The sequence below is a fragment of the Acomys minous genome (assembly GCF_964271855.1).
Source record: "Acomys minous genome assembly, chromosome: 16".
NCBI lineage: Eukaryota > Metazoa > Chordata > Mammalia > Rodentia > Muridae > Acomys > Acomys minous.
Genome location: NC_140498.1, coordinates 13,254,546 through 13,273,421, shown reverse-complemented (window position 1 = coordinate 13,273,421; position 18,876 = coordinate 13,254,546). Strand labels below are relative to the sequence as shown.

The window sequence follows — 18,876 nt, the reverse complement described above, 5'->3', positions numbered from 1 at the left end:
TGTGTGTGTGTGTGTGTGTGTGTGTGTGTGTGTGTGTGTGTGTGTGTGTGTATCTTTGTAGGACAACAGAAAGATGAAGAGATGAAGAGAGACATAGCATCAAATGAGGGGCGAGGAGGCTGTCTCAGTGTACCTGGGCTCTATTCTATACTGGCTACCCAGATCCAGTACAGGAAGCAGCCATGGCTGTCGGAGGAGGCAGTGATCCCTGAGCCTCTGTGCAGAGCCCGCTGTGGGCAGGTTTTCCTTCACAGCCCCGCCCTACCCCGCAGCATCCCATGCAGCTGTGCAGTGGGCTTAGCTTTATCTAGGCTGGAAAACCCCAACACTTAGCCAGGTTGAATCATTTTCCAGAGACCTGAGCCTCTTTTCTGTGTGGCATGACCCTCCTGTAATCCATCTGACTCTGCGCAGTGACCTGGGCAAGCCTGTTGCTTTTTTTTTTTTCCTTCCATAGCCGAGGAGGTTCCTCATCTATAAATGGAGATTTTGCCAGAACTGGGAGTGAACTATTTTACCAAGCTGTTATTCAGTAATGCGCTTCCCAGGCTATGGAAGTGAGTCAGTGGGCTATGGCCGACACTGGAAGATGCCAGGAACACACTGTATCTCCTCATACACTGTGGGAAAGGCAGGTACTTCCAATTCCTGCAGGTCTCAGAGAGAACACCACCTACACAGGGGCCAAGGGTTAAGTAGCCTGATCACTATGGTTGGGCAGGACACCATCTGACAGCCCTAAGCTGGGGCCTGGCTAACAAAAGGCCCCTCCCCAGAAGGCACCTGGGCTTTTGGATCGCAGAGCCACCTGCTATATAAGGCCTCTCCCCATACCTGCTTTAACACACATTGCCAGGTTTCCTCTTCCTCAGGACAGTGTCCCTGGCTGGACCCAGAAGGTGAGGGGACTCTGAGGTTGGAGCTCGATCCTGGGAGAACCTCAATCCAGGGGTAGGGGTTGGGGTGGGGGTAGCACCCAGGGAATTCAGGCCTGCTCTGGATAATAGGGTATTCTTGATGCTCTTTTCTGCCTGCGCTGCCCACTGCTGCCCCGATCTCAGGATGGGCAGGCTGGAGTAGAGGTTGAGGCTGGGAGTGGGGTTGAGCGGGTGTTTGCATGGCATTCTCTTGTCCACTTAGAACTGCATCTCTGAGCTCTGGTTTCCCTGGTGGATGCCAGCCATTGTGGCAGCATGCTGCCAGATTGCTGCCCGTTGCCGGTTAGGGAGGGGAGGCTGAGATGGAGGTCAGGCGGCGGAGTGCTTGCCTAAGATTCTGGAAGTGCTGGGTTCCGCTTGGTAGGGTGGTGCATGTCTGTCATCCCAGCACTCAGGAGGCAGAGGCAGGAGGATTAGACGTTAAAGGTCATCCTTGACTATGCAGTCAGTTTGAGGCTAGCCTGGGCTACACAAGACCGCTGTGGCTAATAGAAGTGATTGACAGGCCTCATGCCCCACAACAGGATTCCAACCAGAGTCTGCCTCTCTGCTAGCCAGGTCCTGACTTCTCTGGGTCTGGAAATAAGACTCACCAGCAGGCTGGTGGTAGAGCTAAGGTGATCTATGCAATGAACATCCTTCTGTGATTGCCCTTCGACCCCTGCCCCCTGACCCCCGCTTTTATCTCCCCTCTTCTCCTTCTTCACAGTAATAAGGCCCTAGAAGGTTTTCCCAGAAGTTGTGGTTCCAGGCCTGTCAAGGTGTCTTGGCCACTGGGAAAGCACGTGGGTGCCCCTGTCCTCCTCAATGGGCTAGTGTCTATTATTATTATTATTATTATTATTATTATTATTATTATTATTAATTTTTTTACTAGTCCCTAACAAGTCAACCAGAAGGCCAGAGTGCTGTGGTGCTGTGTGGTGGGATGTGTGTCTGAGCTGTGGTAAGGGATGGAGCAGAAAGACAGCTGGGGAAAAAAAGGTCAGCTCTTCCCCAGTCTGTGGCAGCTGGCACAGTGCAGCCAAGCTCCAGAGCAGGAGGAACCTGGAGTGTGTCCTGCTTTGAGTCTGGGCTGCTTTTGCTATTCCCAGGAGTTGCATGTCCGTGGAGTGCAGACACCGGTCTGGTTTGTGGCAGCACTTTTCACCCGGGGCTCCTCAGGATGCAAGTGTTCTGCCTGCTCTGGCTAGTGGCAGCTGCTCAGTTCCTATACTGAGAGACAGTGTGTCATTGTCTACCTTGAGTGGACTAACCTGAGGAGCCACATTTGGCTGTGGTTGCCATTTATAGGGTAAATAAAATTATGCAAACGTTCGCTTTCAGCGCTGCTCTGCTACTCAGGCAAAACGGAATTCCTGGAGCTGTGACTTAGGAGCCTAACAAATGTGGCAGCAAAAATCCTAGCAAGCTCCATAGATCTAACTCAGATGAGTCGCAGGCAAAGAATTCTAGGTATTGAGAAGCTGATGACACTTTAGTCTGACTCAGGAGCTTGCATGTGTCCAGGTCCTGGGTTTTGAGACATGTGTCACATATGTTGGAGGGGGGAGAGGAGCGGGCATAAAGCTCACATCGTATCCCAGCTCTGACACGTCTCAGGAAGAAGGCCTTCATTTTGAGTGCATCATTTCTCTCTTCTCAGTTTTGCCCAAGCTCTAAGAACAATACCTGGTTGGCAAGGTGGACAAACTCCTCACGTTAGTGCAGGTGAAGAAGGGCTTGGAGCACAGCGAGTGCTCCCAGGCGGCAGGTGAAGAAGGGCTTGGAGCACAGCGAGTGCTCCCAGGCGGCTGCATAGGTGCTGGCAGACAAGCCCCTGAGCATCAGAGCGAGTGCAGGAAGAACGCACACTGTACTTCTGCACTCTGGTGGGGTGAGAGGGACACAGATCCTCTGTTGGGGGGAGGTAGGGAAGACACAGAAGCCAGGGCAGGTCTTTTATATTTTAATTTTAATTTAATTTAATTTTATCCCTGTTAGGATTTGAACCTCAAGTATCCCTCAAAAGCCCGTGGCCTGGTCATCACTATGGCTCTATAGTGAGGCGCTGGGACCTTTAGGAGGGAGGCCTGGGAGAAGGAAGTTAACTCATTGAGGGAGACCCTGGGGTACCCTCCTCTTTCCTTGTCATTCCCAGGCTGCTGTTAGGTGAGCAGACCTTCCTCCTCATGTGACTGACACCTTTGAAGCCAGGAGGCACCATGAATCTTCCATATAATTTGATTAGCTCAGGTACTTTGTCATAGTGACAGAAATCTTATAGACACATACATTGGCCCCAGCAGAATTGGAGATTGGTCTGTCTGCCCATTTGCAGCCTAAACTTACCCTTGTGCCAGGACAGGATGGACACAGGTCACAGCTTTGTGCGTCCACGCAGGACACTGATTTGTATTTTCCCCAGACACAAGGAGAGACCCAGGACTAATCTTGTTTCAGTGTCTTTAAACCCCTTTTTGATGGTAGGCATTCCTCCAAGATCCTGGGCTGCCCTCTTTGTGTCTCTCCAGGTTTGAGGCTCCGTCGGCCCATCCTCGGGACAAGCCAGCCCCGGCATCATGAAAGGCATCCTCATTGCTGCCGTTCTGGTGGCATTTGCCACCACGGCTGTAGGTGAGAGAGTCCACGTGGCCCTCTTCTGCTCCACTCCTTCCAAACACTCTTGCTCTTGGTATCCCGGTACCTACCCCCTGGCCTGTTGTGTTGTGTGAGACTCATGTGCCCACTCTTGCTGGTCAAGGTTGGATCTTCCTATTGGGGAATGATGAATAACAAGGAGAAACTAGTGGGTGTGGCTTCATTTCACAGCATCAGTTTTGGGGCTCCCCAGAGGATAGTTGGGCATCCCATCTGGATCTTTTTTTTCCTGTGGTAGGGGTGGTGCTCTGTGAATGTGTCTACTGGTTGTTGACTATATTCTGTGAATACTTTGTCCTCACAGACTCCCTGAGTTGTGAAGTGTGTCACGTCACCAATAGCAGCTGTGTTGACAATATCACTGTGTGCCCAGAACACCACTTTAGCTGTGTGGTGTCCTCCATCAACACCACTCTAGGTGGGTAGAGCTGCCGCCATCGATGGGACTTGTGGGAGGTAGGAGCTACAGAGGGCGGGTACAGAAGAAGGATTCCTGAGTCAGGGCTGGGCTCTACGCTGTAGAGGGACTAACGGGTTATGCAGATGACTCCCCAGCGGCTGAGGTGGTCAGGAGTTGGATGGGAATACAGGCACAGACTCAAACAAGCCCTGCGGTGTCTTGGGACTCACCACCACGGAGTGAAACCTCACTGTAGATCATTTGTAGATGTAAACAAGTTGCAAGAGCATCGTAGAGCTCAATAAGAGGCAGGTGTTTTGCCTGAGACATTTGTATTTATCAATGGTGTTCCTAACAAGGCGTTCTGATTAATGGGCCCCTCTCAGAGCACTTAAGAGTTCATCCATGCACAAAAGCGGGAGGGACAGCAAACTGACATCTAAACCCTGGCCTTTGTCAACAAGGGACCTCAGGAGATGGGTCAATCAACACAGTGCTTGCTGCACAAGTGTGAGAACCTAAGCATGTCCCTTAGCATCTATGTAAAAAGGCCAGGCATGGCAGTGCATGCCTGTAATCCCAGCACTGAGGCAGCTAAGCCCAGAGGATTCCTGGAGCTTGCTGGCAAGCCAGCCTAATAGTGGTGAGGTCCAGACCACCTTGAGACCCTTCACCAAAAAATAAATCAGAGAGACAAGGCTGAAGCTGATGTCGGTCTCAGCCTCTTGAATGCTGGGGTTATGATTATATGCCAACATGGCCAGTTAACTGTGTGTGTGTGTGTGTGTGTGTGTGTGTGTGTGTGTGTGTGTGTTTGTGCTGGGCATTAGCTACATGGCTCTGGATATGCCAGATACAAGTGTTCTACCACAGAGCCACACTCCCAGTCCCTTAGTTTACTTCAACTAACCCACATTTAACATAACAGCCACTTATAGCTGATGTCCCAGATCGGGTAGCTCTGGCTGGATTCTCATGCAGTTTCTAGGAAGGAACCATAGGTGGCACTGTGACATTTTGTTGAATACCCAATCCCACTATGTCTGCTTTATTATTTTTCCAGATGTTAAGACAAATTAGTGGCCCGGGGAGGGGTGTATATGTGTTAGACTTGACCACTGTTTTCTGGTGTCCCTCCTGCCTAAGCATTTGTCCCTAACCTTTTGACATCACGGCACAGCATTGTCCCCCACAAAGTTCATGTTCAAGAACAAGAGATGTAGTTAACAACAGCAACCACAAACTTGTGAAAACTTTTAATAATATGCTGCGTCAGTTTACAACTTTGTGCTGGGCCTCATGGACATCTCTCCTGGGCTGCATGTGACCACACGAGGCTCGCAAGGTGCAGCTTAGCTAATGGCAGTGTTTAACCCATCTCTCTGTTAATCTGATGAAAGGAAGTTCTCTGATGGGGAATGGTTTTCCCTTTGTTGTTGTTTTCTCCCCCAAGACAAGGTCTCACCGTATAGCCCTGGCTGGCCTGGAACTCACTATGTAGACCAGGCTGACCTTGAACTTACAGAGATCTGCTTGCCTCTGCCTCCCAAGCTATGCTGAGCAGAGGTTTGAGTCATCTGCCCTGTCTGAAGCATTGTCTCTTCAGGATGCTGCTCACCCTGAAGTCTCTCCAGGCACTAACAGTCTGTGTTTGCTTTGGTGTAGGAAGCGTCTTCAATTTGTACCAGAAAAAGTTCTGCTCAGCCAGTAATTGCAGCGAGAGCAACGCTGAAGTGGCCTTCAATGTGCATATGTTTGACGACCAAAGATTCCATTTTGCAAGTCAGTGCTGCCAAGGACAGAAATGTAACAACACCAGCCACGGTTTGTACTGGGCCCAGCAGCGTGTCCTATGCCACACCTTCCAGCTCCACCCTTGGTTTTCTGCCTGCTTTGCTTGGCTGGGAGTGGATGTCTCAAGGCCAGGCACTTCAGCACACAGCTGGGTGATGTTTACATCTGGCTTAGAGCACACTCACACAAGAACCATGGCAGATGCTAACCCGGCTCAAATGTCATGCTATCCCCTTCTTCAGTGAAGACCGGGCTCTCACAGTTCGTTTGTGTGGCAAGCGAAACAAACGTTCATTAGTCACTTTGTGATGCCAGGGCCTCTACTAAGGCAACACCTCCTTCAGTCTAGACTCACCTCAGACTTGCTATGGAGCCAAGGATGAGCCTCACCCAGTCCCCCTGCCTCTGCCTTCTCAGTGTTGGGATTATAGGTGTCCGCCACCATGCCTGGCAACATTCTATTTCTCAGTAAAAACTGAAGACTCCTTACATCTTTTTTTTTTTAAACTAGGTTAGAAATTAAGGCTAAGCAAATGCACAAATCTTACGTCATCTACTCAAAAGCAAAAATAGTTATCCAGGAGTGGTTGCACATGCCTTTAATCCCAGAACTTGGTAGGTGAAAGAAGCAAGTGGATTTCTATTACGTCAAGGCTAGCCTGGGCTACTTGGTGATACCCTGTATCAAAAAACAAAAGCAAACAAAAAGATATATATATATATGAGCTTTACAGAGAAATAACTTCCAAAAACCATTTAATGAGTAGTATATATGATATATTAAAATGTGTTATCTGCAATATATACTAATATGTATATACATATACTAATATCTATAGTATATTAGAATGTTGTGTGTGTGTGTGCGTGTATATGCTCCATGCATATGCAACACCCATGGAGGATAGAAGTGGGCATCAGATCCTCTGGAGCTGGAGTTACAGAGGATTGTAGTTTGATACATGGTGTCTGGGAACTGAAACTGGGTCCTCTGAAAGAGCAGCTTGCCCTCTTAATCACTAAGCCATCTCTCTAGTCACCCCCCCAACATATATTTTGATAGAATGCTTAACTCCTCACTTAGAAAGAGGCTGGGATTATATATTTGCTTGTATATTTAGTCTGTTTCAGTCTCACTCGTTAGGTGGGGCTTTTGGAAAATCCTGCTGCACTCACACAAGGCAACAGGAATAGTAAAGGGAGTGGGTAACACCTTAATGTTGTATAAGGATGGTTTTAGACTTTTGGAATCCCTGCAGGGTCTCAGGGACCCAGGAGTTCCTTGACCACAGTGTGAGAAATGGCCATCTAGATCAAAGTGGAAAACACGTATTTCTGATGATCTTTGGAACCCCCAACATAAATTTAATTTTGTTGCTATTTCATAACTGTAATTTTGCAGTGTTTCAATTCCTTGGACTATTGGAAATACATGTGTTCTGATGGTCACAACCCATAGCTTGAGAACCACAGAATTCGAAGAAGAAAAAACCTGAGCAGAAACATTGAGGTCCATTGTCATAGGCATAGACCAGTAGGAGTAAGACAGACTCTGGGAGTGATTTTTAAATTTTTTTTTGCTCCACCAAGATGTGAAAATGGACCATTTCTACCTGCTCAGGACAAGTCTTAATGCCAATCAGACACACCTGTTGGCTAATGCTCAAACAGCTGGCTAGTGTTGACATTGGCTACAGCTTGGATTCTTTCCTTTCTCGTTCATGTCTGCCCCAGAGCACCATGGACCACAATTCTCGCAGATCAGCTGCCCCATAAGGTCTCAGGAGTTGTGCATAGAACACCTTTGGGCAAAGCATGCTGTCTTTAGGACTGGATCTGAGGCCCACAGGATGGAGGTTCTACAGCAGTTTCTCTGTCTGTCCCTGCCTCCCAGCCGTGATACCAGTTGTGATACCATGGTTCTAAGTAATGGCTTTCCTCTCCCAGCCCCTGGGACACAGAAGACTACCAATACCCTGTGCGCTTCTTGCTACGGCTACAACGGCACTGCTTGCGTGGAGAGAAGCCAGCAGTGTTACGAAGGAGAACGGTGTGTCCATGTCACTGCTGAGAATACAAATGGTAAGTTTGGAGCGTCAACTCCTTAACAGGGCTCAAGCTGAAACCCAGCAGGCCTCAAGAGCTGAGCTAGGGCAGAAGAACCGGGGACGGCAGAAGCAGAGGCCAGAGACTGCCGCGCGAAGCCTTCGGCTAGATGCTACTTCTGCCTTCATCCGGGTCTACTTCCAGCTGCCTTTCCCCTGCCCTCCTGTAGTCACACTCCAGGCTCACTTGCCCTCCTGGCGCTTGCTTCTTTACTAGGCTGCCAGTGCTCAGCAGGTGTGGACAGGCGTGGGCTTTTATTTGTTTTTATATCTATATGTACTTTTCTTCTCCATCTTCAGAGGTGTTGGCTTGGGGCGGCTAGGGCCATCCGGTTATTTCTTTTTACTCCTACAAAGGTAACCTGACAGTGAGCATCAATTTCCCTGAGTCCCTGGGGCAACCGGATAACAGGAAGCAGGTGCACATTGGGTTCTTGCTGATGGATCCGCCCTGGGGTCACGACCGTCCTGTAGCTCTTGCCTTTATTTTCCCAGGACAGAGTAGATCTCTGCTGGTCCTTTGTGGTCAGGGTAGGAAGATGGAGTGGTGGGTGGGGAGGAGGGCAGTGGGGCAAGGCTGGGGCCATCTCAGGAGTGAGGTCCGGAAGTGAATGTGCTGTATCCTCCTACACACTACAGTGGGTGGAACCAATGTGTCCATCCTGGCTGATGGAATGTAGTGACTTCCAAGAAGGAAACAAAGAAGTGCAAAGCAAAAGTGGATAACCAGTCAGTCTCAGCTTAAACACAGCTCAGGCGAATAAGGGTTTAAACCTGCACCCAAATACAACTTTTGCTTAATGTCAACTTCAAAGCTTAAATATAATCATGGATTTCCCCGTGGATCCAAGAATCCTATGTTTTAAAGCCTTTAAAAATTGTTTTAAGGAGTTATTTTAGAGATATTTTAACACTGAGTTAAAGGCATAGAGACCCCCCCCCCCATGTACCTTTGCTGCCTGGCTCATGTGTAATTGCCCTCATTGTCAAAGGGCACACCACAGTGGTGAGCCTACAGCCATTGATTGTCACCCGAGTCCCCAGTTTTCTTCAAGGTTCACTCCTGATATAGTCCATTCCAGCATGGCGGTGTCACATAGGCGGTGTCACGTCTGCCCTGAAAGCTTCTGTGAACCACCCGCTCATGTTATTTATTTACTTATTTATTTTTGTATCCCTCAAGGCTCTGCCAACCTCTGGTCTTTTTTTTTTTTTTTACTGCCTCTATACCTTTTTCTGTCCACTTTCTCTCCTTCTCTCTTTTTCAGTGTCTCTGTGTTTCTCTGTCTCTCTTTCTTCTCTATTCCCCGGGGCCTCACCCATGTAAACCATGCATTCTGCCACCAAGCTATATGGCCACTTGCCTTTGGAAATGCTCCAGGTGCCCACACTGCCCTAGTTCTTAATTCTAAACTTGCGCCCAAATGCAGCAACAACAGCCAACACTTTCTCTGCCCATCTCAAGCCTGCCTCTCCTGGTGATGTAGTCTCGCCGCTAACACTGAACGCCAGGTAGACCACAAGTCTACTTTTTCTTGCTTGTTTTTGTCCAACATCACTTTAAAAAAATCCTACCAAGATATGCCAAGCACTGTGCTTCCTGACTCTCAGGACGGTAACAAGAGCAAACTGCTTTCTTCCTGGGGTTTGGTGGTCTCTTTCACACAATACACTCTGACAGCACCAAGTCTCTTCACTACCTTGAGTCCCTTCTGTCCCCTGGGAGCTCCCCGTTTCCCAGGGATGTTTGAGTTGCAGCTGACAAACGCCTAGGGGCACAAGTGCTCAAAAGTAGCCACTGTTATAACCACATCTTTGAAAGTGACACGGATCTTTTTCTACAACTTGATCTGAAACTATGTTCAAATGAACGGAGCTTTGAGTTAAGCTAGAGATACTGAGAGTTTCCTGCACACTTTCTGTTGGCTTTTCTTTTCTTTTCTTTTTTTTTCCACCAAGGAAAAACTCAGGCAGGAAGAAGTCAGATCCAGAGGAGTGAGATCTGAAAGAAGATGCTGGAGGGCAGGTGGAGCCCAGGGTGCCCACTGATTCATTCCTTTCGGAATGGAAAATGGAGAGAAAGAACTGCCCTGAGCCTGCCACCCATGCTTGCCCTTTTTCTATCGATTTCTCCTTCCTTCTTTCCTCTTTCCTTCTTTTTCCCTCCCCTTCCCTTTGTATTTTTCTTGACAGGGTTTTGCCATGTAGCTGAGGCTGGCCTTGAACTTGTGATCTTCCTGTTACACTCTCCCAAGTACTGGGCTTGCAGGTGTGCACCACCCCGTCCAGTTTGTTTTTTGGCTTTTTCATCTGACAAAAGAGATGGGGCATCCAAGCTCCAGCTCCCTTCTCTCTTTTAAGTCTGGTTTTGCAAACCACCTTGCTCAGCCTCAGTTGCTTTTGCGGTTGGGTGAAGAGAGGCCTGGCCTCTGACCTCTATAGTTCTTGTACTGGTACTGTCTGGGCTTCTTCCTTAAAGATGGCATTCGGGAGTAGAGGGGCTGTTGCACACTGCTCAGCCTCTCGTAGATCAACAACTGTGCACGGGCTTGGGCAGATGGGCTGTGCAGCGTTCTGACTTCTCATTTGCAGCTTCAGGCACTTGGGAGCTGAAGGGTTGCTCCGACATCAGCAACTCTACTTGTCAATTCCTGTCCACTGAGAACACAACAGTTGGAGAATTCACTTTCAGGAAGGTTGTCTGCTCGCCCGCCATTATCATCAGCACCCCACCAGCCAGCACGAGCATCCCAACAACCAGCATGGGCACCAAAGCTTCCTTCACCTCCTCCGTCTTCGGCAGCCTCCTGCTTCTGAAGCTGCTGTTCTGAGGTCCTCGGGCTCTGCCTGACCCAGTGTCCCATGCGTGGTCAACACCTTTCTGTTCCCATACCTTTCAGTGTAATTGTTCAGTGGGTTAGAAGTCACAGCACTCCAGGCAAGGCTAGCAGCCGCATTAGCTCCTTTATTAAAGTGTTGTTTGACGTCTAGACAATCTGTCCTGAACATGTTTGGGGCTGGGTGTGGTCCAAGTCACTGCCCAGCCCTTCTCATTTCTGGGTGGAGGTGGGGGCCTTTGCTTTGGAGATTGGTGCTTCTTTGCCTCAGGACTCAATGACATCCGTGCTCTTGGTCTATCTTGCGTCTGAGAAGCTAAGCCCACGGCCTTGCTGGTCCCTTCTGTTATTATCCCTGTACTCGAGCATCCCACTGGCTCAGTCCTGGGCAGGAGGTACCCCAGCTGAGAACTGTTTATTCAACAGTTGTCCTGGCTGCGGCCAGAGGCCCACAATATATGAAAAAAAAAAAAACAACTCCTGTCATCCCAGGGTCTTGTCACAATGAAGGCCCAAGAAGGGCATATGCAGAAGGACTACTGAGGACCAGAATGCTCCCACTGGCTCTGTGATCAAGTCTTCAGGAAGACAGAGGGCAGAGGGAGCTCAGAGCCCGGGATTAGCAGGTCTCCTGTAGCACTGTACAGGATGGAATGTGACCACAGGACCCTGGTTCCTTTACTCAGAGAGTTGAACCTGTTGGTCCACTCTACATCAGATACCCAGGAGGCAACACGGTACTCATGTCCAAGCTTGTAGGGTTCACGTTTAATGGTAAGGTGGGTGTTAAGCTAGTTTTAGATAAATAGGTTTTTCTGTAATAAAGAAATCAAAAGGAGTAAGTCAGCAAAGCTCTTTATTGTCCAGATCTGCTGAAAATGAAGCAAGAGCAAGCCACAATGAGGGCCCATGATGCTACCCATCACTCTGTCCACTCTAACAGGTGGCTGTTGGGAAGGGAATCCAGGACCTCTGCAAGAGCAGCAAGTGCTCTTAACCACCAAGCACTCTCTCCGGCCCACCTTAGCTTTTAATTTTGAATTTCATGTTCACTGAAAACTAGGAGTGCCTGAGAACGCCTTCATCCAGTGCTCCAGTTTCATGTCTGTTGCTGTGACAACACGCCCTCACCAAAAACAAAACAAAAAAGAAACCAACCAACCAACCAACCAACCAAACAACAACAACAAAAAACCAAAACCAGTTTAGGAGATAAAGGGCTTGTTTCAGCTCTTGGTTCCAGGCTATAATTCCTATAATTCATCACTCAGAAGTCACACCAGCAGGAGTGTGATACAGCTGGTCATATGCACCCATAGTTAAGAGCAGAGGGAAACATATGCACACAGCATCACTTTGATTTCTTCTCATACAATACAGGACCCCTTCCCTAGGGAATGCCACCACCCATAGTGGAATGGGTTTTCCCATATCAAAAACTTAATTAAGACACACACACACAGACCCTAAGACATACCTACAGGCCAACCTAATATAGACAATGCTTCATTGAGACTCTCTTTCACTGTTGTTCTAAGTCAAGTTGATAATTAAAGCCAATCATCATACCGCACCTTTGTCAACTTGACATACAACACAACACTTTTAAACCGTAATATTTTACTCTTTCTAAATTGTTATGTCTGTGCACCATATGAATGCCCCCGGTGCCTGCAGAAGCTGGGAGAAGGCACTGGATTCTCTGGAAGAGGAGTAATAGACAGTTGCCTATCATCACAGGAGCAGCCACCACTGTGGTCCCAGGATGGCTTGTTTCCTCTTTCATTTTTAGATCTGTTTCTTCAACCAGTGGAACTGACAGAAACACGAAGAGGGGGAACACAGAGAGACACATAGTAAGGACAAGCAGAGATGTCCACCACAGACTTAAACCAGGGGCTCTGGTGATGTCTCATGCAGATCCCAGACACTGGAACTAGGCCTGGGTCCAGACTTTTCTAAGTGCCTTATGCAGAAGGTGCCATAAACAGACTTACCTCCAGAGAGGACAGATCCAGGTGACTTTCTGTAGTTTCCTGTATAGGGTGGAGGTATCTGGAGCAGAGGCAGGAAAAGTTCCTGTGGTTCTGGAACGTCTCAGAGATGTCAGTTCTTGGTACAAGCAATTCAGGTGATCTGAGGCCCTGGGAATCTTTGGGAATCTTGCTAGGGTCCCCAGGATGTTACCAGGCAACTCCTTTAAAGAACACAGACCCCCCCTAAAGCCAATAGAAAGTCTTTATTTGCCAGATGGAGGGCTACACGGGGAACATGTCCAAATTGGGTACCCCAAGATTCATCATTCTTTGCCTTTTATGCACAAAAACCACGCTTTGGTCAGGAAGAACCATTAGCCAGAAGCCAAAAAGCAAAAGGACTTTCCCAGATCCTAGGTCTCTGATGGATTAGGTCTTTGTTGCCATTTTTGGCAGCTTGGGGGCCTACATGCTGGGTTCCAAGGCCATAATGATGCCTCTATTACAGCATCAATTGTACTAAGGTCTTGGGGTCTACAAAGGTCTGGGGTCCTGTTATACAACCAGGTCAAAATAAACCCAGAACCCAGTAGGGCACATATCAAATCTTGTGGGTTCAATGTCCAGTATCTGAAGCTCCTAATAAGTTTTTCCTTACAAAGGACTCAGGAAGCCCGACCCATTCAGCTCTGCTGTCAGCAACATGTATCACTTCTTTCTTGGCCATAGGTGGCTCCACTCTATACCTGTAGCTTTACACGGACTTAGCATCTCCAGGACCTGGGGTCTCCAGAGGCAACCGAGGCCACTTTTACAGCTCCACACAGGGACTCCTCTGACACACAGTGCCAGGCCCCCCCACCCCCAGCTTCTCCCCATGACACCCTAAATATTGCATCTTTTATGCTTTCAAAAACCAGTACCATGTGGGTGACACTTGTCTATCCGAGCTCTGCTGTCAGCTTGAGATGGAGCCTGACCCTTTTGGGTCACAGCTGCGTCGGGATCTGTGCACTGACCCTGAGGAAAGACTTTCCTTTGCCTCACTGAAGCTGAGAACTTCATCTCAGTAGTGTCTATCTCTCCGACCATCATGGCTGCTCCCCAGCCTGAGCAGCGCACACAGATTGCTACCCAGAAGACCATGCAGAACAATCCCATCCCTGTTCCTGACAGAGTCTTTGATAGCCTCCAAAACCCCATGAGCTAGGTCTCAACTCTCTATATCTCTTACAGAATTTTTATCTTCCAAGGTCCCACTAAAATGTCCCATTCCTGTGCCTTCAGGAAACAGTGGCTTTTCTAGACCACCGTGCCAAAGGCTCTCATTCTCCTTATAATATAGTTCAAAGCATAAAAGCTATATGATCAAGTCTACCACAGCAACAACGCCACTTCCTCAGTATATATTTTCGCTCTAGTTTAACTTTTCTTTGTGACAAAACAACAATAACAACAACAACAACAAACAACAACAACAACAACAACAACGAAAAACCAAAAACAAAAACAAAAAGCAAAACTCTCCTCTTAGAGGAGAACAGATTTGCTTTAGATCACAATTCTAGATTACAGTTTGTTGCTGCAGGGCAGGAGGTCAAGATAGTTGGTCAATACCACATCTACAGTCAAGAGCAGAGAAATGTATGCACACATCTTACCTTATTGCTGGTTGTACTCAGATCAATATCTCCATTTTCAGTTCAGCTCTCCCCCTCCTAGGATATGGTGCCACCCATGGTGGGCTGGGTCCCTCCCATCAGTTGACTCAGTCAAGACAATTCTCCCTTAGACATACCCACAGGCCAACCCAATAGAGATGAACCCTTATTGACACTCTCTTCCCGAGTGAATCTGGGTTGTGTCAAGTTGACAATTAAAGTTAACCTTCAGGCCTAGGCTCTCTTTAAGGCCACATCTCACATCACCTTAATACAGCCACTGAAGGTAGGAAATGCACATTGGAACAGCACCACTGGCCACCATGCTTCATTTGCATTTTATCAAGTTTCTCTAACATTCTCTCTCTTTAAAAAAAAGGATTTATGTATTTATTATTTATTGTATATGAGCGCTTTATCTGCAGAAGAGGGCATCAGATCACATTATAGATGGTTGTGAGCCACCATGTGGTTGCTGGGAACTGAACTCAGGACTTCTGGAAGAGCAGGCGGTGCTCTAAACCACTGAGCCATCTCTCTAGCCCTGTTCTCTCTTTTGTTTGCTTTCTAGTTCTTGGTTTTTTGTTTTATTTAATTTTTTTTGACAGGGTTTCTCTGTGTAGCCTTGGCTGTCCTGGAACTCTCTTTCTAGACCAAGCTGGCCTCAAACTCAAGAGATCTGCCTGTCTCTGCCTCCTGAGGGCTGGGATTAAAGGCGGGCGCCACCACCGCCCTGGCAATTACACGGAGTTTTAAAGCTTAGGCCTTTTACTGGGGCAGATTCTCAGTTATCGTTTAGAGTTGGCCCAGCTCTTCTAGCCTACGACCTGCCATATGGCTGGCTTTTTTTTTTTTTTACCTCTTTCTCTGCTTCCTGCCCGTCTGTTTCCTTTGTTGTCTGTCTTAATCTCTGATGTCCTTCTTCTCCTAGCAAACCTCTCTCTGCCTGGAAGTTCTGCCCTCCAGTTCCTGCTCCAGCTATTGGCGATTAGCTCTTTATTGCAACCAATCAGCAGTGAGATAACACCTGATACGTCCGTTGGATTGCCTTTCGCTATAGAGGAAGGACAAACATTTACAAACATAAGACCTGGTGATGGGCCAAAGGAATGACCATACCAAGATACCAAGATCCTGGCAGCACTGGCTTTCTGCTGGTACAGTAATCAACAACTAATGGCTCATACAATGTGAAGGAAAGATTACCCAAGCACGACCTCTGAAATCTGAAAGTATGACTCTCAGTTCCAACCCTGGGCTTAGGCGAGCACCTCCATGCCTTAGCTTTGCTACCTGGGCAACCAGGACAACGGGGTCTGGAGAGGTGTAGATGGTTCCTGTGATGCGTTCTTCACATTTTTTGGTGTAGAACCAATGTTAGTGGTCAGCAGGGCACTGGAGTTTGGAAGCTGGTACTCTTAGGGGCTGTCTTAGCATTGATGGTTATAGAACCGAAATACCAACTCTGAAAAATGTTAAAGATATTCTGTGTCCCTCAGTACCAAATACACAGCCCAAATTTAATTCTTTATGTGAAAATTCTCAGGCACATCCACCTTTGTAGTACGCAAATATGCTTTCCTCATTAAGAAACAGCTGGTGCCGCTCGGTGTTTTGACAGCAAAGGGAGAATTTTGCCATTCTTAAAGGGAGAATGCTGCGTGTATATCTTGCAATTTGGGTAATGTGTCATCCGTTCTGGATTTTTATACCCAAGCTAAATCTGCCAGATTTTACTTCGTCTTTGACAGTTCATAAATATCACCTGTAGGTCTTCTTGGTTGAAAAAAAAATAGTCTCATTTTTATGTTAATCTTGAATTAAACATGAAAATCTGCTATAAGCGTTATGGCTTGGCTTGTGTGTTTTGATGTGTAGCTGATGAAACCTATCTCAAATTCGCATGTAATTATTATGATCCTTTAGTGTCTCAGCTCAGACCTTCTCGTGTCTCTTTAGATCAGGCAGATGGAGGCTTTCAATTCTGCACAAGCAAGATTCATGTTCCTGTCAAGCCTGAAGAAGCCTGGTGGGTGGGTGGGCGGGAGGAGGCTGGATAGATAGATGGCTCAGCAGTTAAGGGTGCTTCCTGCTCTTGTAGATGACGGGAGTAGGTTCCTGGTACACATATCTAGGGGCTCACAATTGCCTGTGATTCCAGCTCCACGAGGTGTGATTTCTTCTTCTGGACTCTGTGGGTACCTGCATAAATGTGACACACAAACACATAGACACAAAGACACAGACACACAGACACACACAGACACACAGACACACAGACACACAGACACACACACACACACACACACACACACACACACACACACACACACACGTACTGACTCACACACACCACACCTTAAAAAACGCCTCAGAACAAGGAGTTTTAGCCATGCCCAACCCTTAAGATGAAGAGATCCAGGGCCGGGCGTGGTGGCGCACGTCTTTAATCCCAGCACTTGGGAGGCAGAGGCAGGCTGATCGCTGTGAGTTCGAGGCCAGCCTGGTCTACAAAGCGAGTCCAGGACAGTCTCAAAAAAAAAAAAAAAAAAAAAAAAAAAAAAAAAGATGAAGAGCTCCATATCTCAGAAGGAGAAACAGGAAAACCAAGGGGATGCTTAAAAGGGGCTCTCACAAGCAAGATACAGACCATGCTTATTACGAAAGTGTGGATCTTTACTTCCTTGTGACCTACCTACAACAACAATGCTGTTGTTGACCTATGCTTTTATATCACCAGTCTATAAATCTGTAGAGTGCACCTCATAGGCCTTAGAGATTTCAGGTTAAGATGTCCATCATGGGCTTGTGGGGTCCCCATCTACTGATGGCCACAGCAGGGTGGCTGCCTGGCTTGGGGAGGCAGAGGGGCTGGAGCTGTTTTGTGGCCTCTGTGTTTATAAGGGGTTCAGTGAACAGATGGAGTTCAGTTTCTTGACCCCGCCCACATTCAGTGCTATGGACTAAGTTGTTCATGGGGTGCTTCTGAGGACAGGAGGCTGAGGCAGTGGAGTTCATCTTATAAGGGGAAAATGGGAGGGAGGGAAGAATGGGAGGATACAAGGGATGGGATAACCATTGAGATGTAACAAGAATAAATGAATAAAAAATAAAAAAAAATAAAAATAAATAAAAGTTACAGTAGTTTGAAAAAAAAAAAAGAAGTGTGCCGAGGGCCTTGAATCTGTGATGTCACTGGATCTGGTGAGGTGTCTCTTAAGTCGTGGGAGTGACAGGCAGTATGCAGAAACGCAGACACAGAAGAGCCAGATGGGGCCACTCTTGCAGTATCTGCCATTGGGCCGAGGAACGCAAGCTTCTCCCCAGCTCAAAGGGCACCATGTTGGTCCGTGAATCAACACGTGGTGGATTTGTTCACTGCAGGCCCATAAGCTCTCTAACTCTTAGGGAAAGCCTACCTACTCCTAGGGGAATTTTGGGACAGAGTGCTGAGACTGTCCTAACCAGTAGATAACAAGGGTGGTTTAGGGGCAACAGCTGTAGGCCTGTGGACTTTCACTCCTTTGTGGGCTAGTGTGATTTTGACATATGCATAACCACCTTTTAAACTACTTTTTCAGGATGTCAATCATACTGTTTGTGAATAATGTAACTTATGCTATTCTCCCCCCTCAACATACACATTCTGGCTTCATAATTTGGGATGGCTTAAACTAAGGCCTTTCATTCCTGTGCTGTGGTTTTAGGCACATGAGCAATCTGAAGTATAGGTTAGCCACAGCTCCAGTCTGCACAACACAGAGCTAGTGGTTATCTCTTTCACCACACTGAGCATCTGTTTAGAGTGCATAACCTAATAGCCATTTTGTCAACTAAAGCTAGCTTTTATGGTATATTGACCTCGCTACCTCTTCTACCTTAAAAAGATAGGAAAGTAGGATTTATTTATTTATATATTATGTATACAGTGTTCTGCCTGCATGTACATCTGTGGGCCAGAAGAGGGCATCAGGTCACATTACAGATGGTTGTGAACCACCATGTGGTTGCTGGGAATTGAACTCAGGGCCTTTGGAAGAACAGGTGGTGCTCTTAACCACTGAGCCATCTCTCCAGCCCCTAGGAAAGTAGGTTTTAATTGAACTGCTCATGATGTGAATTCCTGTTGAGAGATTGAAAATTACTCTAAACCATAGCTGCTGCTGCTGCTTCCTCCTTCTCTTCCTCTTCTTCCACCTCCTCCTCCTCCTCCTCCTCCTCCTCCTCCTCCTCCTCCTTCTTTTTCAAGACAGATTTCTCTGTGTAGTGCTGGCTGTCCAGGACTCATTTTGTAGACCAGGCTGGCCTCAAACTCACAGACATCTGCCTGTCTCTGCCTCCCCGATTGATAGGCGATTGAACTTAAGTTGTCAGGCTTGTACATTGACAGGCACTTTAATAACCTCACGAACCATCTTGCCAGCCCTATTCAATTTTTTAAGATATAAAAATAAACAAGTTCATTGTTAGAACCCAGGGCCTCAGCTGCAACCTCGAGCTCTTCTCAGAGGGCTGTGATGTGCCC

General features: G+C 47.5%; 1 protein-coding gene across 1 annotated transcript; it reads left to right on the top strand.

Annotated features, from left to right (window-relative positions):
- Positions 1 to 535: 535 nt before the first annotated feature.
- On the top strand, positions 536 to 14,396 carry LYPD8 (LY6/PLAUR domain containing 8; the record flags this gene model as incomplete). The annotated part of the gene is made up of 7 exons (XM_084762306.1): positions 536 to 635; positions 777 to 899; positions 3,452 to 3,550; positions 3,883 to 3,996; positions 5,644 to 5,802; positions 7,720 to 7,854; positions 10,470 to 14,396. 7 exons carry the CDS (start codon positions 536 to 538, stop codon positions 10,706 to 10,708), a joined length of 969 nt encoding a protein of 322 aa, XP_084618432.1. The 3' UTR covers positions 10,709 to 14,396.
- Between the last annotated feature and the right edge of the window lie 4,480 nt (positions 14,397 to 18,876).